The sequence below is a fragment of the Tympanuchus pallidicinctus genome, unplaced genomic scaffold (genome assembly GCF_026119805.1).
Source record: "Tympanuchus pallidicinctus isolate F22 unplaced genomic scaffold, pur_lepc_1.0 scaffold2, whole genome shotgun sequence".
In the NCBI taxonomy this organism is placed as follows: Eukaryota; Metazoa; Chordata; class Aves; order Galliformes; family Phasianidae; genus Tympanuchus; species Tympanuchus pallidicinctus.
This window is the reverse complement of record NW_026294721.1, coordinates 43,964,932-43,991,912: the sequence shown is the minus strand read 5'-3', so window position 1 is coordinate 43,991,912 and position 26,981 is coordinate 43,964,932. Positions and strand designations below refer to the sequence as shown.

At 41.5% G+C, this 26,981-nt stretch overlaps 1 protein-coding gene across 3 annotated transcripts in view; it reads right to left on the bottom strand.

Moving 5' to 3' along the window:
* The window catches only part of ARHGAP24 (Rho GTPase activating protein 24), a 156,201-nt gene that overhangs the window by 90,046 nt on the left and 39,174 nt on the right, over positions 1-26,981 (bottom strand). For all 3 annotated transcript variants that reach the window (XM_052681494.1, XM_052681495.1, XM_052681496.1), the window contains exon 3: positions 13,171-13,258. In XM_052681494.1, the coding sequence (XP_052537454.1) occupies positions 13,171-13,258 (88 nt within the window). The remainder of the gene's footprint in view (positions 1-13,170; positions 13,259-26,981) is intronic.

The window sequence follows — 26,981 nt, the reverse complement described above, 5'->3', positions numbered from 1 at the left end:
TGGCCAATTAAAACGATGGTCCTGTGTTCAGATTCACAGAACTCAGTAGCACCCCAGAAAACATATCCCACCTTACTGTCTCTGTGTCAGATGAGGGGACATTGCAAAGCCAAGTGACTCAGGCAAAGGCTGCCACTGTCTGAGGGCATCACACGTGCCATTCAGCTCCACTAATTGCCAAAGTGCATCTCTGCATGACAGATTATGTTTTCACACTGCAATTTAATCTGTTGAGTTACAGTGTCATCAGTCAGGCATTATTTAATTACTGTGGGATAAAAGCCTTATTAAATCTCTCCCCAGCCTTCGTCAGAGCAGTGCATCTTACAAACAACTGAATCTCCAGGGTATTTGAAAGGGAGTATTCCCTGTCTATTTATTTTAAATAATGTGTTGATATATGTAATTGATGCTGTCAAAACAGAAAAGGAATTAAAAGAGCTAGTGAATTAAAAAAAAAAAGCTGCAAGCTAACAGGACTTAATGGTACTCTGAGGACATTAAATCTGTATTTTCCCAGCTCCAGTGTTGACGCTCCCTGCCAAGCCCATTTGAAGCGTGGTTTTATCATGGAAATATGTAGGAGTCCCACGAGATCAAAAACACTGTCAAGTGGATAATGACTTGCATGTTTCTCCTCTCCCACAATCTGCATGTACAGACAAAGCTGCACCCAGAACATAACAGCTCAACATACACACGTATACATATTGCAGCACCTCCTGTACGAGAGCCCACTCCTCAGTAAATCTGCATGGCTTTACAGGGACTGACAAGTAAAATGCCCTTGGGGATTCTTAAAATGTGTTTCCTTGTATGCAATTCTAACTTGCCTTTGACAAGGCTTCTAAAAGACAATCCCAAATCTGCATTTGGAGCGAACAGAGCAATTAAGGCATTTTAAACAAAGGTTAAGTCAGTAATCAGAAAAAAATCCATCATAATCCACAGAACCACTGTAAATGGATTTGCAAGCATTTGTGGAAAAATTCTGCTCTTTTGAATCCACAACAGCTGCCTCTAGAGGTGCACAGAAAGAGCACAGAATTGGAGGGAAGCCACACTTGCCCACAGCTCCTACCTCAGGAACCGTTTCCCAAAGTAGCTCCGTGGGCTCTCCCCATCCACCTGCACTGCTCACCTCTTCCCGCTGCCCAGCAGGGAGTAACTGGGAGTAACAGGGAGTACTGCTTGCATGGGGCATATTTTTACACACTTCTCATTTTCATTTTTAATTATAACAGAACCATAGAGGAAATATTGGATGTCTACTTTTGATCAAGCAGTAGCAGAAATTTACAAAAAATTAGATGTTTACAGTCAAGCAATCATAAAAAACATTGTTGGGCAAGTAATTGATTTCTCATGTGACTGTAGTTGAACAGCTAGCTTCTTTATTATTCGAGCTACGCTCTCTGTATAATACTTCACAGACATAAAAAGTAGGAAAATTATGCATATATTCCCAGGAAAGCAAAATTAACTACCTGAAGAGTGCCAAAACAACTCAGTGTTCCCATTCTCTGTCCTTCCTGTACACTAAGTTCAACAGTAGAAGAGGGCAAGACAGGGAGAGCCTCACATTATCTAACGCTTGTAGCTAACAAACACCTGCAGCATATCTGGCAGTACATATCATTCAGAGAAATGGATGTCCAATAAATACAATGAGAAAAAGAACTAGAACAGCTAAAAATGGCCTTCATTTCAGATATCCATCACTGCCAAAGCTATGACCCTTCCATAGCCATCATCCAAAGCAGAACAGATGGAAGCTAAACATGCTTTTATCCGTCACGGGCTCATAATAAACTGTAGGCTGCTCTTCCTGCCTGGTTCTCTTTCACCATTTCTCAAGTGCTCCTCTGCAATACTGCAAAAAGACAGCACACAGATGTACGTGCATCTTTTGTAAATGAGTTTCATGCTATGACGATCCTTTTGTCTTCTGGGCTGGCTTAACTTGACTTCGCATTGATAAGGAAATGAAAAATGCAAATTATTGCTTTTTTTTTTTTACAGTGTAAACACTCATTTTACTTGTCTTTTTGGTAGCTCAGTGTTTATTTCCATTATTCATTCTTAGTTCCAGCCATTCTCTCTCAGGCCTTGCTTTTAGGGTTTGGCTTGCCTGCTGCATATTCTTTCCCCCTTGTGCATCATTTTGTTCACATAGCTAAGACAGACGCTCTGCTCTCTGAACAAAGACTTAGCTAACAGCTTAAGCACTAAACTCGAGTTTTCTCCTCAAGCCCACACTCCTCTGTCATTAGGAAGCAAGGTCCATTCTCAGAGACAGCGGTGTGACATGAACTGGACTTCAGTACTTTGCCCTGAAGAATGGCAGGCCCTTGTGGAGCCAGCCTCATGTGAGGACATTTCCTCAAGTTCAGCAAGGTCTGCACTGAGCCAGCTTATCTCTCATCAGGCTGTACCAACCTCCTGTTACTACTCTCTAACATTACCAAGAGCACTCATGGCATCACCATTCTTGATGTGCACCTTATCCCACCACACATGGAGAGCTCCCAAGGGCAAGTGGGATACAATTACTCCTGGCCCACCATATCAGAGGCTTGTGTCCCTTTCCTGCAGCATCACCCCATCCTTCCCACTCCATTCCCAAGGCCAGCAGCCCAGCAGGCTCAGTGCCAGCTCCTTCTGCCATGGTTGAGGACAATAGCACGCTCTGTGCTCTGACGGCTGAGCTATGCCAAATGGCAGCAGATGGAGTCTTCCCCTGGGGCCCCACATTGGCAAGCTACAAAGATCAGCCTTCCCTGGGTGCTCGCCTTCTCTCTCCTCCCCACCGTCACATTTTCCGTCATTGTCCCTGAAAGGAGCCCTTTGCAAAGCAAATCCCTCTGCCACCGCAGCTGCCCCGGGGCCCACAGCCTACACAGTACACCAGGAACATCATCTGCAGGATACAGGCTGCTACAGCCTTCATCTCCTCCCACAGCAAGAAAGCCTGCTTGGTCAGCACAGTGCCATCCAGTACTGCCCCTTGACATTATTCCTTCATGAATCATCATGTAAATTGCAGACCAGCCTCATTAAGACCTAACAGCCTGGTGCTTGTGGTTTGAAGTGTTCCTCACAAACATACATCAATTGCATGCTGCTTCTTGGTATTTCTGCCAGAAAACAGAAGCTAGCCACTCTCTCAACCTATGAATATTGTAGAGATTTGAAATGCAGCACAGAAGATCAAGATTTCCCTACTGTCCCACCTGCTAGCTTTATAGAAGATACACTTTAATCAGCAGTGACCTCCAGAGGGAACAGTTCAAGCTGCAACCCCACAAGGAGAAATGAAGCAGTGTCATCCTGTGCAAGGACATTTACATCCCAAAGAAAGTATTTTTTTCTGTTGGAGGGAATAAGTGAGGTAGCCTGTCTTTCACCATGCTGAATAACAAATCCACGCCAATTACCAGTACTTGGCAACTGTGAAATTGACAGATACCAAGAAGAAATTATTTTTTTTTAGCCTTACATTTGACTGCTGTAGTCAAGAAACTAAAACTAGCAAGCATCTTATACTTGCCAAGGGCTTAAATATTGTTCTCTAATGCATAGCTGAAAAGGAAAAAAAATATTTTAAGTAAGGATCGATGTTCCCATAGCACCAGTAGTGGAAAAGAGGGAAGATGAAATAGCCTGCAAAGGGGCTGAATGAAGACCAAACAACTTCAGGCTGACACGCCTGAAGGCTGTGTTGCCATTCAGCAAGACCTGGATAGGCTGGAGAGCTGGGCAGAAAAAAACCGGATGAGGTTTAACAAAAGCAAGTGTAGAGTCTTGCATCTGAGGAGGAATAATTCCATGCACCAGTACAGGTTCGGGGATGACCTGCTGGAGGGGAGCTCTGCGGAAAGGGACCTGGGTGTCCTGGTGGATGACAGGTTGGCCATGAGCCAGCAGTGTGCCCTTGTGGCCAAAAAGGCCAATGGCTTACTGGGGTGCATTAAAAAGAGCGTGTCCAGCAGGTCGAAGAAGGTGATCCTCCCCCTCTACTCTGCCCTGGTAAGACCTCATCTGGAGTACTGTGTCCAGTTCTGGGCTCCCCAGTACAAAAAAGACAAGGATCTCTTGGAAAGAGTCCAGCGGAGGGCCACGAAGATGGTGAAGGGCCTGGAGCATCTCTCCTATGAGGAAAGGCTGAGTGAGCTGGGTCTGTTCAGCCTTGAGAAAAGAAGACTGAGAGGGGACCTGATCCAGGTCTATACATATCTAAGGTATGGGGGGCAGAATGGCGAGGCCAGACTGTTTTCAGTGGTGAGTAGAGACAGGACAAGGGGAAACGGCTGGAAACTGCAGCATAGGAAGTTCCGCACAAACATGCGCAAGAACTTCTTTACAGTGAGGTGACGGAGCACTGGAACAGGCTGCCCAGGGAGGTGGTGGAGTCTCCTTCTCTGGAGATGTTCAAGACCTGCCTGGATGCCTACCTGTGCGACCTGCTGTAGGGAACCTGCTTTGGCAGGGGGGTTGGACTCGATGATCTTTGGAGGTCCCTTCCAACCCCTACAATTCTGTGATTCTGTGATTCTGTGAACTTCCAAGCCTCCTACATCCACAGTGCAGGGGATGAGTTCAGGCAGCAACACTCAAGCACATGAAAAAAACAAGAGGTGAAACTGCTTGAAGGTCCGAAAACTTCAGGAAAGGTTTTCATTTAGATGGTCTAAGTACCAAACAATACCATATTTCAAGGATGCAGGCCCCTCTACTTCAACTTCCCTACTTCCAGAGACAAATACTTTGTCAAGTTTGTTACCTGCATCCTTACTCCTCCAACATTCGTGGCACCAACTCTCAGTGCACCAAGCAGTAACTGAAGGCAAGATCTGCTTACAAGCTCAGCCACAACTTCCCACACATCTTTGGGTAAGTGACCTGCTCTCCTTCCTGACTTTTCAAGTGGAGTACCTGCAGCTATTTAACAGTGAAGATACACATTTTCATTTACCTTTTGCACCTGCAGATGTTCTAGCCAAAAACATTGGTGAACACTAGGATTTCATCATTATTACCACCACAGAAGCTCATCAGACATCTGCACAACACCCTACAAATAACCACATCTTGCACAACTATGCCTCAGAGTATCCCTCAGTAGCAGTTCTGTCTTACTCCTTCCTATACTATTTTCATTCCTTAAGTACAGATCACCTTTTAATAATCAAAATACAGAAGGTGCATACAGACAAGTATAAATAATAAAAAACATTATCTTACAGGAGTAGAACCTTGCACAGTGACTTAAGCTGATGGATGCTCAATTCAGTTAGCACAGAGAGGCAGCAAAATAATAATTACTGTAACACACCAAGAGCATCAGCAACATGGAGATCTAATAAAACATTTTCTCAAAGTGCTCAAATTAGCACTAGTTTAGTACTGTTTTACCCAGTACTACCTTTTCACTTCAAGTTCCATCATTTTTTGGGAAACTTGAGTTCTAAGCTGAACTTTCTAATACGTCAAGTATGTTGCTGACACAAAACAAGGTAAAAATTGAAGCCTTGCACAGAGTATTCAACACAGAAACTTGCTTATTACCTCAGTGGACTGTTGGTCAATATTAGGGGGACATGCATTGAAGCCTAAAACAAATGAATTTACTAGTTGTTCAAACTACTGTTGTAGTTACAGAGATAATAATTGTTTCTTTTAAGCCATGATGTTTGTCCTAACACAGAAGTGCCAAAACACACGGTTCTTCTGGCTAATGAAAATGTGTTTCCACGATATACCATTAATGCACATAATATAGACGTTACTGAATACTTAGTGTAGCTTCTACTTGTAGCCTCATAGCTCATTCAGGCCATGCACCCAGGGTTCAATTTACCTTCAGCCCCACACAGTCCTATCAAGAGCTCTTTCTGGTTAAGCTTGTGTGCTAGCAATAGTGCTGAGATGGAGAAACTCATCACCTTTCAAAACGGGGTAGGAATAAACTATGTCCTCGGATTTAACTTTTGTGACACAAGCTACATCTTCCCTAAATGCAAATCTGGCATACAGGTGTATTGATAGTGAAAATACATACCACAAACCTGACACTCAAGTTTGGTCTTACATCACAAACTTTTAAATGTGTCAATGCCATTATGCCCCAAACTCTTCAGTGACACCTGTGGGCTGCACATAGGAGCTTGCCCAAATGCACATTAATGCAAACTTCATTTATGAAACAAGCACAGCAGATCACACACATCATATATTGAGCAGCAACAGACATAAACAGTCTGCTTCTGAAGTAGAAACAGCAATTAAAAATCATTTTTTTCAACTTTTATTGTATATATCCACATTTCAGTCACAGAATAGCCAAGTAAAGAATCTGCACACATTCAGAGCAATTGCGCAGTATTCTGCTTCATACGAAATTAATGCCATTGAGAACAGATGATTGAAAATTAAGTGGTATTACTTGGCAGTAAAGTCCATGAAATCTGCAAGAGTCCAGAAGTCTTCAGAAGTGCTTCATCCATCACTAGTTTCCGAAATGGATCTTAGCAAGTCAATAGCATTCAGAAAGCAGGCAATAGTACTACCAGGCTATTGTAAATACACATACTTTTTAACTTATAATCTGTACTCACAAAGATAAAAAGGAATTGAGATAGCAGGCTCCATATATGTAGACTTGTGACAGCTTGTGTTTCAGTAGCTTCAAAGTTAAGCACCCAAGCCATAAGAGTGCAGTAACTTGCCTATTCTTCACATACTGTGGGCTTCAGAAGACATTTAGGAAGGGTTCTTTACCTCTTTTAAACAGCCTTTTCATCTAGATTTAATTCCTTCGGCTTTAAAAGCAGATGGGACAAACTCTGTGCCTTCTCCCAGCACTGCTCAGTAGTCATGACAACAGAGGCAGGAAAAAAACATAGCTAAAAGGTATATTATATGCACTGACCTGTAGGTAACTGAGCTTGACATTAGCAGATTTTATGATGCCAGCACAACAGCTTGATGGCATGACCCACCATCTCATTTCACAGGTCTGTAGGATCAGGGATGGTTTGGGTGGTTTTTTTGTTTCAGTTTTCAACTGTGAGCATGTCACACATCTGTGCATCACGATAGTTGCTGCTCAGGATAAGAGCACATTGCCTCAGAACCAACACTATTAACCTTCGCTGGCTTTACTTCACTGGCTCACTGACTCCACGCATTTCTAAGGGTCAGACAAAAAAGCTGCAGCTTGAGCGTGGTACAGCTTCCTTCAAAGGTCATAAGCAAGACAAAGCATGGCAATGTGGCCGCACACACAGAGGTTGCTCCGTACCAAATACATATTGAAGAAATTTCTGCATTAATAAGGACAGCAATGCATTCAGATCTTCATTATGAAGTGAACAGCTAGTGTCCCTTTGATTAAACTACCTTCCAGCTCCCTCTAAAAAGATATCAGAGGCACAATTAGTTCAGCCAGCAACATCAGCAGTGTCCTTGAGGGTCCTGTGCTCCTGACAGCTAATGAAGAGGCACTGTTGACTGTCAGTGCACACGGGGGAGGCATCCATCTTGGTGGCAGCACCAATTAAATCCACCAGGGTCATAGCAGGAGACAGGAATCCAGAACAGGGAACAAGTCAGAGTCGACCACTTTTAGATTCAATCTGAGTTTTGTATCCTTCAGAGAAGGGAATCGGTGCTGCACTAGCCATTTTTGTGGTGAAGAGATCATCTGTGCAATAGAAACTACAGTGAGAGTTCCTCTCTGCACACAAACAGTTTTCTCCTGGAGCCAAATGTAGAGAATTAGCTCTGTGCATTGTATTCCTAACATTCTCTGTGCCTTCAGGAAAGTTACCCGCAGTACATAGGGATGTATCCTCACACTGGACATGGCATTTAATCCTAAGAAAATGAGACAGATAATTCTAGCCTCTTATTTCTCAAAAGGCTATGTATCTTTAGTGGGGTGGAGGAGAGGGAATGACCTTACTTTGCATCTGGGGAGGTTCAGGTTGGATATTAGGAAAAAATCCTTCTCAGAAAGAATGGTGAGGTGCTAACATAGGCTGCAGAGGAAGATGGAGTCACCATTCATTGGGGAGTTCAGTAACCTGAGTTACTGAAGTTACCGAGGCTCTGAGGGACGTGTAGACGTGGTGGGGATGGGTTGAGCATTGGACTTGATGGTCTTAGTGGTCTTCTCCAAACGTATGACTGTGATTATGAGAAACAACTCTATTTCCAAACATCAGGGCTCATAACCCTCTAAAGTACTTCCAACCCAGAGACATGAGGATGCAGCATGACTGGCAAAATGAAGTCTCATCTAACAGTTGTGCCTCTTTATTACCTCCAGATAGAGTCCTCTTTAATATCTCCAGATAGAGTCCAGCCTCTGTCATCCCACAAAAATCCCGTTTTACTAGAACTGTCAAGTATTTACATCAGTATAATATTGAAGTAGATGTTGCAGGAAGTGTTTTTGTGATACAGCAAGCTAAAACAAATTTTGAAGTGTCTTATTAGCAGCAGCACGTCTTTAAAACATCAGCATCAGGTCTGGACATAACACTTGGCCTCCGAAAAATTGCATCCTTCTCATACGCATTACAGAAGGAAACTGTATAGTGCTTCCCAAGCATTAAAACATATGCACTGTAGATCAACAGATAAAGACAGTCAAAATCAATATCCAACTTAAGGTACATAAGAGCGTTGCAAAGAAAACAGCTAGTTTGTTCAAGAAAAAACAGTCATACGTAATATGTCTGCTTTGCTTTTTTTGTATGTCCCCTAGGAAAAACAAAAACAAGTGAACTTGTGAAATAGACACATTCCAGGCATTGATGAACTCTTGATAAAAAACACTAGGTAGCAAGAAACAGCTTTTGCAGCCTTCCCATTGCAGCTGCTTAAGAACTCACAGTGAAATATCCTTAAAGGGCTTAACCTGCCAAACACTCTGCCAACAAGGAGCCAGAGAGTTTTTAATGACTTTACAGCGCACCAGCAGATGTATATCTTATACCTCTCGTTGCACTGGTAGAGGCTAAGGGGCCTGCTTACCAACAGTGAGCTCAGGGATGGATTTATGTGAGATGGAGCTTCCTCTTGCCAAGTGTCAGCCACAAGCACACAAACCTAAACCATCTAAGATGACTCAAATAGAAAGCAGATATTCTATACAAATGAAACACACCACTTGGAATTGGAAAAAGAAAAAAACTGCAACCATTAACTTTGAGGAACGAAAGCATGTTGCAGCAATAGAAGCAAAAAAGTTTATTATCCAATCTTTTACATAAAGGAAGCTAAGAAAAAAATCAAAAATTTGAAACCACTTCACACTCCCTACCAGAACACTCAGTCTGTAGAAAACTTCATTTGCCAGATGATATGCAATTAAAAAAAGATGACAGAAAGGAAGAAAAAAGGCCTGTGGACACCTCTTTTTTCTGACTAATAAAAAAATCATTTTAATGATTTCAAAGTTCTGGAATTAATATTTCACTCCCTTGCAGAAATTCTCTCATAAAGCTCCGTGCTTTGGAGAAATGCTCTGTATTCAAAAGACTTCAAGTCTACACCTAGAAACCCAATGAAATAGCACTCACTGCTCTGAGAAAGCACAGCATGAGAATCTTATGCCAGAAGACAGAGACTCAGACATGCTGTGAGCAGCAGCAGCTCAGGTTTTCCAAAATCTCAGACTACTTAGCAGGGTACTCTCCATAGCAGCAGCTGGGAGCACTTCTTTAACACCAACTTGTGAAACCTACTGCAGATTTCTAAATTACCTGAGAGTAATTCTTAGAGGGGAAGCCGAGATGTAAAAGCAGCCAAATGTTTGAACAATATCACTGAGAAAAAATACCATCGGTGTCAAAACTAAACCCTGAGGCAGATTTGCACATAGCAGTCTACTGAAACTGGTTTTGTTTAACAATCTGTCCAGTTAAAGCATTTGAAAAAGGAGCTGAAATATTTTACACTTATGTCCTATTTCAATGTGTATTCAATATTTCCTTCCACTTGAAGAAGCAGAAGTTGCCATTGCAGCAATCTGTTAGGCCTTTGTCAGTACCACAAAGCCAACTAACACCTTGCTCCCCATGCCCATGGAGAAACTCAAACTGCTTTCTGAAAATCTGTATGTGCAGGAACCATGAAGTTCATCTACACCGAAATTGAAGTGGTGTGAGATGTTCTCCAGCAGTGTGCTTCAACTTAGCTTCCTCACTTCATATGCCGTAGTAAGCTTACATACTTCCATAGTAATGTCAGCATATAAGCATTTTTCTCTGAAATTAGTCTTATTCAGGCAACTGATTTCCCCATTTGTCCCCAGTCAAGTGGCTTTGTAACGCAGTACAATCAAAGTACAAATACATCCATGTGTTGAACTGCCATGCTTTGCCAGTGGTCAAAGTCGCAGTACAATTACACCAGGTTTAAAAGCAAAAGACCCCATAAGGAACGTAAAGAATGACATTTGGAAATGTATGTTTTAGTTTAAACAACTCTAACAAAATATTAACACTCGTCATGTTCCTCATTCAATAAACATCAATCACTTCCAAGCAATTACTCTGTCCCAGATCATGTTGAAACCGTGGTGATGAACCCGAAGACCAGGATTCAAGTCCCAAAGGTACCTACACACAGCCTTAGAAAGCCACTGGCCCACACACACAGCTCTCCATGCTGCTCTCACCCAATCTGCCTTCAGATAACACCTGGAAACCCAGAGAACCCCAAAGCACACTCAGCCTTGAGTGAAAACCCCACAGGGAAGGCAAAGCTCCCCACACGCTGCTTAAGGATGGACTTGAGTTTTACAAGTGCCTCCTCCTGAAAAAACAGGAACTTCTCATCTCAAATCCATGCAGTCACTCACTACTGAATTCCTACTTAAGAGTTATCTCTAAAACCTAAAGAAACCACTGCTCTGAGCAAAAGAGGCTATTAATAAGTCATTAGTCACCTTGTAGTCACATGGACTCTGGGGGCAGAACAGGAGGCAGTTTCACTCCTGTAAAGCAGCCTCATCAGTACAGAAAAAAGAATAACTTGAAGCATTAAACAATGCCATGACTTAAGGAATGAACAGAATGTTTTGAAAATGCAAATTCAAAGCATCTGTATTGTAATTAGAGCACCAGACTGCAAGATGTTTGTTTCCACACATTCATTTCTTTCATTCATCCTCAGACACAGCTATGTACAGAGAACTAGTTTCACAGTATAAACCAACTCCCACATACATTCCCAAAATAATTTGCATGTATTGCCAACAAACAAACACACAAGTTTTCAGGCCACCCCCAGATGCAGCAGACAAAAAGAGGACTTGTCACTGCTGCCTAAAGGATTACAGAACACAGTTCCAAGAAGAGAGTGAGCCTCAGTGCTGTACATTTCACACAAGGTGCAGTTAGGCTGACAATTAAAAACCCTGCAAACATCTTGCTGATGCGTAGCTGTTCTCTCATACATAAGTGAACAAAGGTTAAGGAAAACCTTGTCTGTAATATTTCTCTCAATTACATCCAATAAACCACATCCAGTTGCCGCAGTCTGCCTCTAAAACTGGCTTTTATGAGTCAGTACGAGCATCCTGGTGACAAACAGCTCTGTTGGAAAATGCTGACACTACTGGCCTTAAGGAGCAATGGTGACAACGACAGGAGGAAAACTTGTTTCATCTTCATTTGACATCTGCTGACAACATTCCCACAGGCACTGATCTGCCTTTCTGGTCAGCCCAGGTCTCAATTTCATTTTCAATTCCCCTAAACCAAACTTTTTTCCTCATGGCATCAGGAGAACAGCTCTGGTATCAGTTGCTATAGCTGCACAGTTAATAGCAAGGAGCAAACTGGTACTACCCTAAACACATTCAAAATCTTATAATCAGGACTAAACAAAACCAAAAAACCCTACCAGATAAATACTGATGACAACCTGTGTTCAAATTATTTAACCTGAAGACATGACCTGAAAAAGCATTCCTTCAGTTGAAAATAATTCTTCTCAGTGGAAACAAGATTTTAGCCAACACCAGACCTATGAATTTATCAACAGGTTTAATTCAGTACACGAAAAAGATAACACAGTTTAAAATATGATCAACTCAAGCTGGAGTGAGCGCTAAGGAAACTTCACAAACAGATACCATGCTTGCTTTCTTGGCATACTTACCCTTCACTGCACATAGCTTTCATGAACAAATTCCTCACTAAATATATAAAAAGAAAAATAAAGACACTCTGTTGAGCTGTGTCTGCAAACTCCGCTCAGTTCTGCTCCTCCTTACCTTCTGAGTGGATGCTCTCTCCACTCTGGAAATCTATTTTGTACTACTTGTGCTTCTACAATATATAAAAATTGCCATGCTTTGGTCAGGACAGCCAAGCTTGTAACTTGACATTCTCCAGTTTAAGAGTAAGGCCACAAAGATTTGTTTCCATAAATGTTATCCTCAATTGATCTTTTTCAATAGCCATGACTGGAAAGTACACTAGTACGTAATATGAGGATTAAAACAGAATATATTGAATAAACACAGTGATCTAACCAGATGTGGAGACCCTTCACAAATTGCTCCAATAATATACACACTCAAGATTACCACTCAGTTGGCAGAACAACATTCTTTAGACAAATCCATCCCCAGAAAAACACCAAAAAAAAAGCAAAAAAACCAACACATGTTAAAAACAAATTTAGGGTTTCAAACCAGCAATGTTTGGTGGTGTTCAACCAATTTAACCACCCAATGGACAAGGCACCAGTATCAGGTGATGGCACCAGTGCCATCAGCAAATATGCAGTAGTAAAATGCTGTTTGCACCAAGTTACTGATCCCTGTTACCACTGGAGGCTCCATTCCATAACAATCAGTTCTACTTCAAATAATTACAGAACCCACTCATACTGCCAGTATTCTCAGTGCCACAGCCCCAGCTGCAGAGCAATCACAGTTTACACTGACAAATATAAACCATGTTGTTTTCCTGCATTGCCAGAGGTATGCAGGAAAAAAAAATGAATGAAAGTATTAACAAATTAACCAATTTTTTTCCTTTAATTGAATCATTAATCACTTTCAGCTGCTGTTCTGGCTGAACAGATGCAGCCATTTGTCACTGAGAACACAACCACAAAGTCTTTACAAGGTGTAGAATATCGTACCTGGAACAACTTCAAAAAGGAACTTTCCTGGACTCTCTTCATTGCAGGGGTGCTCAATTACTCTGTTGCCAGGCAGAAAGATAGCACCCTAAGGAAGAAAACAACATCACATATAGGGTCAGAACTGCTGCCTTGCTTGTGATAGACAAATGCTCCTTTTTGCTGTGACTGGGGGACGCATGCATGTGCTGCTGCTCCTGGGCAGCTCATTTCCAAACTCTCAGGGGAGATAAAGCCAACCATCATAGATCACCTTCATTAACTAAGGCATTCAATACTGGCTTTAGGTCTTTTCCCCATCTCTTTAGTTTTTGATACTATGAAGATTTTTGTACTATTTTTGTACTATTTGTACTATGCAGGGCATATTCCGATATGCAGAAGTATTTACAGTTGCTGGAATGAGAAGATTTAAATTTAAAAGAGAGAAGAGCACCCTTTTCACCAAAGAGCATATCCTACAACCAATGCCTTTTACTGAGAGCAGGGGAAACTGAGGCTGTGTTGGCAGCACCCGCTCACCATTCACTCTATGTACAGATGTGTCCTAAAAGCAGTAGGCACCCAGGCCCAGCAGCTCATCTCAGAGACATTTTCCCTCAAGTCCTGCACCCAGCATTCACTCAAGAGCAACTTGCAGCAGCTCAGGAGCTTGTGTCCATGAATACGGAAAATACACTTTGGATAATTACACATCGTGTTATTCAATTAAACAAAAACATGAGATTAACACCTAGCCAGCAGCACTGTAAATACAAATCAATTTATGAAATTGAATGAAATGAAAACTGCACTTAACTTGGCTGCACACTCATTAGCAGCACACATGCTGTGGCCTCATTACAATGGGATGTGATGTTTTGCCATTCTTTGATGCAAAATCTTTTCAATATTTACTTCACAGCAAGTTGTCACAGTAACAGATTTTTGAGAACACAAGAAAACAGTCATAACATTTATAACTTCATCTCCTTCATTTCACGGTTCTAACATTCCATCTACTAAAAGGCAAAGCCTAAACCCCACGTGACATCTGAAGTAATATAAAAGGATCCCATATAGCAATGCCATATATTACTGTGATTTAGAAATAAAGCATATACTCAAATGACAATTTGATTTATTTTATTCTTTTTACATCTATTACATGAATCAAAGCATGTGAAATACACTCGTGTGCATATACATACACAGACTTGCTTTTTTTTTTTTTTTTTTTTAATTAAAAATAGTTGTTTGAACAACCTGCACCTGGATGCAACAGACCAGTGGGGGAAAGTGAGCTCTCTCACTTCTCTGTCTGCTTTCACACCCATTTATCTGCCTTCCCCACGCAGCACTTCCCCACTGTCAAGCATCAGCTCCAACCTTATTGCTTCAATAAACTGAGCAGTGCAGACTGGCACAGAGTTGTGAAGGTTCAGCCAGCTAAAGTTTGCTTTTCTCCTTTAGATCTTCTTCCTACATAGAGAAAAGCAGCTTTAAAGCCTTAGAAATTGTGCAAGATGCTTATTTGCACATAAAATATAAAGGTGGTTTCCAGAGGAAATCAATGTTGTGACTTGGGTATTAGTGCATGTAAGCATTTCAAAATTACCAGGTTTCACATGCTTCTCATCAAACTCAGCTTATCATTCTAATTAGCTGAATGCCTCACAGTACTGACTGCCACACTGAAGTACAGCTCAGCAGATGAGCACCACATAGAAGTATGGTAGAAGGGACAGAATGGCTACCACAAGTGTATTGTGACAGCTAGACAGGTGATATATCTGCTTTGCATGACACAGACTAGCATAGCAACCCGATGCTTAGCTCTCTTATTATCGCCTTACTTCTCTAGCTCTGAGTTCCATTTCTCATAGCAGATTTACTCTTCATCAGCATACAGGAAGCACCAGATTTTTCTCAGGGAATCTCATGGGACAAGGAGCTCCCACACTAAGATGCAGGCTAGCAGCTCCAAATACCTGATTTTTAATACCTCCAAAGGGATTTTACTCAAGATACAAATAAGCAGATGAAGAACTGTTTTCTTGCCCAAATATGTTTTTTGTATTTATTCTAAACCAGTTCTACAAGACTTAATCTTAGTCCATTTCCTTCCTGACACCTACTGTGGAAAGCTACTCAAGAAGTCAGATTGGATAATCAGAAAAAAAATTATTCTCAAAAAGAGCGATGATGCAGTGGCATAAGATGCCCAGGGAGGTGGTGCAGCCACTGTGCCTGGAGATGTTCAAGAACCACAGAGATGTGGCACTGAGGGACACGGTGGGATTGGGGGAAGGGGAAGGGTGGGAGGAAGGTGTGTTGGACTTGGTGATCTTAGAGGTCTTTTCCATCCTTAAAGATCCTATAGTTCTTTATGACCGCATTATCAGTGGTCATTCATATTAGGTGTTCTTCTGCCTTTCCAATTTCTATCAAAGATTTATTTCATCTTGCAATTAAGTGCTGAGCTTATTAATCCCATTTTTCTTAGTTTTTAGTTCTTTCATGGAAGTTCTTAGTTTTTCTTCTTTCATGGAAAACCTGCCAGGAATTTGTTGGCACCTTGTCCACTGTCTTAAAACAGAGGATCTTCACAAAGCTTATTTCTTGTTGCCTGATGCTAGAAGTTGGTTAGTCACATCACAAGTGCTGGTGATGGTTCGGCACCAAAGTTTGAGGGTTTTATACCTGTTGCAGTCCCACAGCTCTCACCCATTGATTAATTTGTGGCAATTACTTGGTAGTAATTCTGTAGCAGGGTAGTTGCTGCAACCAAGCTTCAAAGCTTTTAACAGCTCAAGTCAAGGGAATGCTCTTACTGCTCACTGCCAGCAACTCTGAATCTACCATAATTCTCTTCTCCAATTGAAGTGAAAAGTAGTTCTTTAGGGCAATATCTCATTCCCCATGTGCATCATGGGTTTCAAGTCTCTCTAAGCACACGCTACATAATGAAAAAGCTTTACTGAATATGAATGTTCTGAACTGTCACTGTAAAACGTACAGAATGTCAGACTTCCTGCATACATGACAATATGACACCAACAGCAAGTTACAGTCACAAGTTACAGTTACTGTAAGAGAAGGAAGGAACTGGATGTTCTGAGTATGATAGGTTTTTACAGCAGGTAAGCAAACCAATCTCTAGCAGTAGTATCATTACCATAGGTGATGCAGCCACTGACATGCAGCTGTTGCAGCCTTTTACAGTTTTGCACACACTCTGAGAGAACAACACAAGTGCTCTTGTATAAAAGTATGCCAAAGAGGGGGGGATGTAACACGTCAGGAACAAACACAGGCAGAGACAAAGTGCAAAAGAGTTGGTTGAATAAAATTCTGTCAGTGGTCACCATGCATTCTTCTGGCAGAAATTCCATTGCATTTGACATTTTCTCCTCCCACTATGTTAATACATTATTCCGGTTTGTTTCTGTTGAAGAATAAGAATTGCCATTTAGTTCCCAGAAACTGCCTTAAAGTACTGAAAAGAACTTTCCTCCACCCAAAGTTAAAAATCTAAGCTCATTGCTTAATTTTCTAATTGAGAAGCAAATTGACTTCCAAAGGCAGTGATATAGCATGTAGTGTTGGCTTCAAAATGAGTACCAAAGCATCCATTCTAACATAAAAGAGGGAGAGTTTAATTCTACTAGGATGCAATGATGGTATTTTCAAAAGATATTTCTACCTTTCTCTCCTGCCATGTATTTCACTTCATGGTTCAGTGCCTCAGAGACATTTTTCCTCAAGAACAAAACAATCTTGCCTTGAGCAACCACTAGAAAATCTCCCTTTTTGTTCCCCAAGAGAAAGAAAACTCTCATGAAATAGAGTTGTAACACCACAGAAAACTACATTTGCCTAAAAACAGAGCCTTATGCACACTGTTTGCCTCTGGTATTTATTTCTACTGTAAGGGCAAAAGATGAGTGGTCATCTCCTGACTATATCTCAAACACCTGAAACTATCATAAGCTTTCTCCTCTTTCTACATTTATTTCTCAGCAACGACTGCTCCCTTACTGCTGAACACAAACTTTAACATGCTATCTTTCCATCTCTAAATTCCACCTGCTATCCTAAGTGGTTTCAGACAGATCACGGATTAGTATGAAGCAGCTTTCCAACCCAAAGCAGATTTTCTGCAGCACCTAAATAAGCTTTAGCACCTCTACTTTACCCACCCTGTCCCAGCTTCTCCTTAATGAATGAGCTTACTCAATTGTACATCACCAGCTTCTGTAGAAATGCTGTTCCTCCTGCACTGGTTTGTTTTTCTTTCCCAGGCTCATCACCAAGGGGTATGAGGCAATGAGTAGGGAGCTGGGGGTGACCCAGGTCACAAGTAATAGGTCCGCTCCTACCTGAGGGGTAGTTAGGACCAAGTTTAAGGACTCAGGGGTTCATGCTAAGCTCATTCCCCAGCATGTAATTAGATGTATGCATGAGATTTTCAATCAAATTTAGTTTCATTACGTTCATGAGATTTCGCCCTATAGACAACAATATGATTGGACATTAAGGAACTACTATAGAGGACAGGCAATTAGAGGAAAGTCTTACCTCCAGTAGATCCTTCCTGGTAGTAGAAATCTAGATTATTGATAGAGCCATTCTCTCACAGTTTTACTACCAAAGAAAAAAAGCCAATAAGCCATCATGCTTCGCTTGCTTCAGAACACTGAGGGTCAAGGCTTGTTATACAGACCTCATTTGCAAAGAAAATTTACTGATTTCTAGTATTAAGAATACATAGGCCAAATGAATGATTTCATTGCCTAATTTGCTCTTACCTGGCAGGAGAAATATTTCAAGTGTGGCCTCACGTGTACACGTGAAGTTCGCCAATGACAGTCTTGACAGAAACAGCAGCACTGAGAGATAATGCAGCATATGTGATTGAGGAGGTTAAAACCAAGTCAGCCATTAAATACTGAGCCAACTATTTTTCAAGATAGGACTCAGAGGCAGAAGAAAAAAAGGGGGGATGCTTTAAAATTGAATTTCCTATGCCATCTTGATTTATCTTATTTTGAAAGGGTGGGGAAGCAGTCATCACTGCATGCAAGGGTAGCAGGGAGATAATTTATTCTCTCTCCTTGGCTGAATGCCCACAACTGACTGAAAGGATCATGTCCACAATAGAAAGAAAAATATTTAAAATTACCAGAACACTACTGATCATCAAGTGCTTTGTAGGACTCATACTGAGTTACACCATTACATTCTGGGAAGATTAATTTAGAGAGAAAACCACCTAGGAATCTGTAGAAATGCTGCAATATCTTATCAGAAAAGGAAACAAAAAATAAGCCACTCATCATTACACATGGCTTTCAGAGCAGATTGTCAAGACCTGTCTCATGCAAGAGGTACCAGAAGAGAATCAGAGAGCACCAACAAGGGAAAACACTACTCAGGAGGCAGAAGAGCATTTTGGGGACACATGGGAGCTATGCAATCACACTGGTTCAGCACCAAGAGAAACCTCCTTTTAATGCCACTTACACTAACAAATACTGCCAGGAAAGCTATAACAAAACAGTGACTAAAACCCTGGTCAAGCACACCCTGCAGTGAGGTCAAAGTGCTAATGGCCCTCAGAAATAATTTAACACCTCCAAGATTCTCTCATCTAGTAGTAGCATCCTTTTTCCATCTTTGCTCTTCAGTGTTCCTTTTTGGCTTCGCTCACATTAACAGCCTTGCTTATGGTAACTCATACTACTTTGTTCTTGTAAAGCCTACTCAAAAGGCAAGAATGCAATATCTAAACTGAAAAATCAAATGAGAGAAATAGTTTAACTGTGCGGAAACTACCTCTGTTATCCAGAATGAATAGGACAAGAAACAGGAAGCAGTCGAAAGCGCGGTGTGAGGACTATCAGGTCTTCAGCACCACAGTCTTCCAGATGCACAGCAAGGCATGTGTCTATGATTCAAATTAGTTCATTTGGGTTTTGTTTGTTTTATGGATGTCCATGCTGACTTTAAGAAGTGGAATTGCTTACAACTGCAACATGCACAGCTTACTTTCAAAAAGGCTATGTACTGCCATGCCTCCAGCTTGCGGAAGAAGTGCTTCCAGCTCAGTAAGTAATAGAGGTTGAAATTGCAACAGATTACCTCATTAAAATTTTACAGCAAGTGCTAAGAAAGGCAGCAAAGACTTAAAAATGAGAACACGATCCCACTGACCCCATTTCTTCTCTCTCCTCTGCAAATATCCTTGCTTCCTTTTGACTACCAAGACCATTGCAGTGCAGTTTATCTACCCTATACAAGTTATCATTTTTCAGTTTTTCATTAAATAACAAACCACAATTTCACATGGAAAAAATACTAGGACTTAACAGCTAGAGTACTCCTTCTCTTCCAAGTTTGTTTTTTTGTTGTTGTTTTTTTTTTAATGCCTACACTACTTGTTGTAGTAACATCTGTATGTTGTTTATATTTTGTCTATATAATAAATGTTTTATAAGCATTGCCTAGATACTGCAACAACCGCACAGACAATTCACACATCTCATCTGGCTTCCTAGCATCTGGTGTATGGTGCTAAGTCAGCCCTTATCTAAGGGAGGACAACATTAACAATAAATCTATCTCAAGGTGCAAGGAGTTGTCTTCCACGTTATTCAAACAAAACAACCTGATACACTTACGACCATTTGCTTCTCATGCACTACACTCTGTGTGTCATCATAGAAAGGCTTGGGTTGAAAAGGACCACAATGATCATCCAGTTTCAACCCCCCTGCTACATGTATTTTGATCATTTATTATTTTCTTAAAAATGGACACTAATTTACATCATTCATTTGATCTTGGTTTTCCAAAGCACTTGACAAAGATGTGCAATAATGATTGCATAGGAAAGAATAAATCTGTAGTTGAGTCTAAACACAAATGATTGCTTCTTGTTCAGTAGTGGTAGAAAGGTGCCTTGAAGTAAGCCACCACTCCTTAAAGATCTAGGTGTGTGTCATTACTCATTAAATAAGCACTTCCTACATTCTTTCCTCTATCGAGGAATCTGATTCAATAGCAAAGACTCGACTCACTGCTTTGAAATTGGGAAAGTACAGATGTGTTGTCAGCCTGACCTTGATCTCCTGAAACCTAGTTGCTCCCTTTCTTGTTGCGTGCTTGCCCTGAAATTTCAGGCTGGTAACTTGCAATGCACTTCATTATGAGGGCAGTTTACAGCAAACTGAACTACATTTTGCTAACAGAACTGCCCATGCTCACTGGTCTGAACAGAACCTCTGCAAGGACGATTTTCATTTTCCCCAGGGAGGCTTTCCTACATGAGTGTTGTGGCAGTAACTATTTCAAGACCAAAATAATTACCATGGGCTACACTTGTATCATAGAATGGGCTGGATTGAAAAGGACCACAATGCTCATCGAGTTTCAACCCCCCTGCTATGTGCAGGGTCGCCAACCACCAGACCAGGCTGCCCAGAGCCACATCCAGCCTGGCCTTGAATGCCTCCAGGGATGGGGCATCCACAACCTCCTTGGGCAACCTGTTCCAGTGCGTCACCACCCTCTGGGTGAAAAAACTTCCTCCTAATATCTAACCCAAACCTCCCCTGTTTCAGTTGTATCTTGTGAGTTGTTTACTTTTCAGATGTTACTTTGAATTCAGAGTGCAGTAGTCTACTTTGTCTGTTCTGCAACACTACTCCCTATTTAGAGCTGAGCTTCTCAAGGAGTTTCTCATCTTCGTAAGTTATCTGAGTTGCACATTTCTATAGGTTCTGCATGAGCTGCAGCTGTTTCTTCCTCCCGGGGTTTTCATTATGCATTCAAAAGTATCCTTAAACATTTTTAACGTGCAACTTAAATACTGAGCAGAGTTTTGGCTGATTAAAGGTGAAGCAAACAGTTTGATACTCTATAGGTGCACTACATGAAACACTGAGGTAGTAAGTAAACTTTGAATTTCTCTTGGAAAGCATACATTTTCAGCAGGACAGCAGATGTCTTAAAGGCTGGACCCTTGGGCAAAGCAGATACTACAGAAGTGTCTATGAATCGAAACATACTTTTACAAAGAGACAGTATAAAACAAACACGTGAATGTCATCAGGGAGTTACTGCATGGTCCTGGAGTGGAATTTGACTTAATGCTTTCTTACTTAGAAAAGAAGGGAAGGAAGAACTTTATAGACCAAGGCTTTGCAAATTTCAGTTTAAGAATACATTTTCCATCGCATTTATGTCAGCTCATTAATACAAACACTTCATATGTTTTTCAAAGAAAATGCTTATATAACCAGATACCTAAGACACAAGACATACCTCCTAATCTCAGCAGTTTCAAAACAGCACTAAGTTGACCAGAAGCTGGTTTGCGTGAAGCAGTGCACACCAATGGGCTGCAGCAGCCCTGAGCCCTTCAACCCAACAGAACATTCCCACAGCTCCGGCTTGCTTCAGATGTTCGAGTACACACATTTTCCATAAGAAAAAGGAAAGGAAAAAGAAAAGGAAAAAGGAAAAAGAAAAGGAAAAAGAAAAGGAAAAAGAAAAGGAAAAAGAAAAGGAAAAAGAAAAGGAAAAAGAAAAGGAAAAAGAAAAGGAAAAAGAAAAGGAAAAAGAAAAGGAAAAAGAAAAGGAAAAAGAAAAGAGTAGAATAAGAATAGAATAGAAAAAGAAAGAGGAGAGGAATGGAATGGAATAGAAAAACTGTGGGGAAAAGGCTGTCTAGCCCTTATCTCACCAATTAGGGCACAAGGCCACAACAGGAGATCCTACTTCAAAGCCCTGATGTCCCAAGAACTTAGCCCAGCCCTCCCCAAAGGCTGCAGGGCTGCTCACCCTGTTTAATTAAACACCTTGGAGAGAAAACAGACAAAAAAAATCTTTTTCAAGATTATTCTGTCTCATTATAGGATTGATTTGAGCAAAAACAAAAATGACTTCCATCATCTGTACTCTCAATGAGTAACACTGGAGGTGGTACAGTACAACCAATTGTACAGGAGTTTACTATAACTTTTTAAGCGGTTGCATATGCAAGTTCCAAAACATCCCTGGTGATTTGCTTTCCCATAAAAGCAGGGGATTCTGCAGCACTATCAGGAGATCTCACTAAGTACCAGACAGCCTTACGTAAAAATATGTGCAGGCTGACTGGAGGCCAGTGTAATGAACTGCACTGCAGCAGCTGCTCCCTTCCACACTGTATTAAGTATTAATATAAATAGTTTAGATTCAGTGCTCCTATTTTAATAAACCACCAAAATATAAACATGCGTGAAGGTCTTCACAGTCTACAGCAGAGACTGCAGTATCCCTTGCCAGAGGGGAAGATGAACCACAATTTATGCAAGAAAAGAAACTGGGAGCAAACCCCCACAGTGGGTAAGCAGAAACAAAACCCCAGCTTTTTTGGGGATGTACTGATTGCACTCCAGCCAGTGAAGCTTTCCCTGCTTGGAGCTGTTGTTAAAAAGACAACAAATCAGTTTCAGTCAGTCATCTGGTGTCAATGCTCTGGAATCTCTCTTTTTCAAAGAGAGATAGCTCCTGTGGTAAGCTCTTTTAGATACACATCATTTACTGCACATTCATTTTCCTCAAAATGAAAGCATAGGAGAGCAACATCAAATCTAGAGTCTACCAAATTCTCAAGTAAAGATGACTACGCTGGAGCCCTAACAGCAGCACCCAAGTTTTCGGCAAGTTGAGAGTTACTGAGCCTGCTGATTGCAATGGAAACAGGCATCAGCATGGGAAACTGATCAGGAGGCAGCAAGCAAAGGGCAGAGGATGTCTCAAAATGGAGAGGCTTCTCAAGAAAACTGTCAGTTTTATCTCTCTAGTAAAGGCTGGTGGACAGAATGAAGAAAGTTGGGAAAGCTCCTCAATTCCCATCTCACATTAGAGTCTTTATTAAAAGATGCTTCAAAATCTGCTGAAGATGGAATAACACATTGAAGATACTTAATGAAGTTTCAGTATTATTCTGTAAGTATTTAATCCTACAAGCCCTACACTGCTACCAATAGCTGGTATTGACCATGCCCATTCCCTGCACAAACTGCATTTCTAGTGTCACACACAAAGAAGCACCAAGGTGACAGTCAGCTCTTTCCACAGCTATGCACTGAGCAAGGCAATCCTCATAGATAAGTTAAAAGGAAACATGGATCCTGTCAAATAAACCCAGAAATGTATTACATTGGCTGCATAAGCGAACCCTTCTCCTGCAAAGCCCTGAGTTCTGGGTCCTACAGAGCTTTACATGCTTACCTGGTCCCTACCTACACAAAGGGGCTCTCACATGCACATACAGCATCCTAGTAAGTGTTTGGTTTACTCTCAAAAAAGCATCTCAGTTAGAAACTGCCAAGGAACTGATTCCCTATAGGTCTCAAAGCACAACATGAGTTTCGGCCTCCTTGGGCTCCTGACAAATGCCACATCCCTATTTGAACAGAAATCAGATTCCCATGGCTGAGCTGCAGGCAAACACATTTCACATTTAATGGTCTTCTTTGCCAGCTTGCTGGAATTCTAATTAAAGCAACAGAGCTGCTCCACTGAGAGGCACGTGCTGAATGCTATCACAGAGCTCCTGAGATAAGGGAAGCCTCAGCAAAGGTTAATGACAGCATTAATTTGACTTTTTCTGTTAAATAAAGAACAGGTCATTAAAATCTTAAACAGGTGGCAGGCTTGGCAGCTCTACAGCATGTGGGCTCTAGACAGATTTATCTTGTCTTTCATTTTAAAACATTTATGTGAACATATTTGCTGAGTTAAATTATCTTGTTCACAAAAGCATCCCATTCAAGGCCGCTGCTATATCTGTTGCATTGATCAAATTATATTGTAAAAATGTTAGCACCCATTCTGACAATTGTCATCTCATATTTATAACTTTGGGACTCCCCTCATTAGTTACCTATTGCAATTGTAATTTCTACATCAGCATCATCAATACATAAAAGCAGCAGGACAGCTCACTCAATGCAACCAGACTCAACACACATTGAGAGCACGTTATGAAACTATTCCAATGCTGAGAGCCTTAAGAAGAGTTTCTATCCATGATCACTTCACTGTAAGCCTTCTTTCTTCCCCCCTAAGGAAGAAATGAAGATGAACTGCTAAGATATTATTCTCTCCAAGGGGATCAAGTAGATGTTCATCTTCAAATGCACATTTGTACTGCAATTCAGTAACCTCCCTTGCTGAATGGAAGATAAAGGCTTGTGTTCCCATCTATGCAAAGATTTAAAAAGCACTAAGAAGAGCTAAGAATAAAGAAACGACTTCCAAACAAATTAATTATCATCTAGGAAAACCAAAGTGTCAAGCACTCCTATGTGATGCTTGGTATGCAGCCCTGCTGGCTGAGTTTCAATGCATTTTAACTGACACAGCTGCTTGGTAACAAATATTCAAGACATAGTTGGCCAAGAGGCCTTTGAATCTGCCAATCAAACAAGTGACAGCCACCATCCATCTCATGAAATTCTTGTCTCTATTATTAAATGGAAACAGCCTCAAGGGTGGGGCACAGGCTTATGTACAGACACTAGCAAGATTTTTAGGTTTCTGCTGTGCACTATTATTGGTACCATGCGAGCATCAGCCTGTCCAGGTCACCACCGTGCAATGTTTCCTGTGCAATGAATATACAATAAAGGGACATTTGATAAGATGAGCACTAGCAGCCTCACATTGTACCAAGGGAGGTTCAGGTTGGATATTATGAAACATTTATTCTTAGAAAGAGTGATGATGCACCAGCACAGACAGCCCAAGGAGGTGGTGAAGTCACCATCCCTGGAAGTACTTAGGAATTGTGGAGATGAGGCACAGAGAGACGAGGTCAGTGGGCAAGGTAGGGGTGGATTATTAGCTTGGATTGGATTATCTTAGTGGTCTTTGCAACCTTAGCAATTCTATGACTAGTAGGCAGTGGATATCAAAGTAGGACAATAGGGAAGTGTTCAAAGTTTAGATGGGGCCAGTCTTGGCAACATCAGAACACTTTGGAAGTCACTTCAAATTGAACCCCGTGCAGCCAATTTTATGTGCTTTACTACCTGTCTTGCACCTGGGTAACCAGATCCAGCTCCTGTAGCTAACTACAGAGCTATTTGGCATCCAACCGCTCACTGGGACAGCAAAGCCTGACAGCTGCCCTTGGCTGCAGCTATGAAAGCGGAAGAGCCCCAGTCCAATTGCCAATCCTGCCCTCCTCCAGGATGCGGCTTTGCTGTGCATGGCTGTGCTACAGCCATTTCTCCTAGGTGTGCCAAGAATAAGTCTGCCAGGGCTTGGAGCTAAAGTCTCAGAATGGCTTGGGTTGGAAGGGACCTCAAAGATCTGGCTCCAACAACTGGGCCCCAGTAGGCTTCATTCCTCACTTCTGTCACATTCCCACATTGCCGACTGCTTGAGCAAGAAAGTCTATTATGGAAACATGTTCCGACTGACAGCTGAGGAGCAAAGAGGATTTCAAGAACGCAGCTTGAGGTCATTCAGCCTGCATCCACCACACAAGCCACTGCCTGGCAGAGAACTAGCAAAGCCTCCCTGTAGCAGCAAGGGTGTTGTACACACTGCTCGCTCAGCTGCAAATACTGCTTTCATCCCCGAGGTAATGGACTTAAAGGAGGCTATTCTTAAGTACTAATAGGCTAAAGAGAACTCAATTATTGTCATTTAAATACTAACGAGGCTCTCCTGTGAGTTTTTCATTTTGTTACTTGAGGAACCATGAAGCACTTGTACCAGATCCAAGTAAACAAAGGGAAGGGAGACAAAAGTCACCACAATGAGCCTTTTTAATAGACACAGACCACCTATAGCGTTGAAATTCCCTTCAAACAGGGAAAGAAAGCCATCATTAAAAAGCCCACCACAACACAGAGCAGTGTGCAAGGGTCAAGCTGTAGACATAACCAATTATCACTTAACTGCTCAGCAACCCTAACAGGAATTATTACAACGTTATTTAGTGAAGTGTTCTCTATCCTATGCTCCAAGTGCTGCTTCCCTCAGCCACCCACTGCTGACCTGATATCATGATTAGTTAATGCACAAGAACTCCCTCCTGACAAGATCAAGTGATTACACGAGATTACAAGGACCAGGCCCAGTTATCAGCTTGTCACCCTCAACTTGCATTGAGAGGGAAGTCTTTGTGAAGCTGCCCACCTTCCACACTGGCTACAAGAAACTCATTACTGCAAGCATCCAATCACACATACCTCTAAAGGTTCTGCAAATGCTGGAAGGTGAGAATACTTTTGTGGCAAAGGCAATGATCTCGCACTACCTTACCAGTTTTCCTTAACTATTTAGCTTACTTGGCTGTGTCCATCCTCTCCTAGTGCTAAATCTTAAGAAACACATTAAATGATGACCTGCACACAAATACTTCGTATCTGTACTATCTGCTCCCTGTTATTCCATTTACTGTTAATTTAGGAATAAGATAGATACAATTTTACTTGTCCTTAAGATGATTACAGCTCTCCTCATATCACATCCAGCAGCTACAGCACAGCTCCCAGATACTCTGCTTCAGCAAACAGTGTTATCCCTAAGCACAGCCACAGCATACCCCATTTCCCCCTTCTGACATGCCTTCACACACCTACTGACCACAGCAAAGGCAATGCCCGTCCTTCTTTACAGCACCATTAAGCACAGCCAAGCTCCAACTGTATTCAGATCTGTGTTTGGAAGGAGATTTTTATGAAGGCCACTTCTACTGCTGTGAGCATGGATGATAAAAGCCAGACAGCAATGAATAATGGTAGTTTGCATGCAGTCTCTCC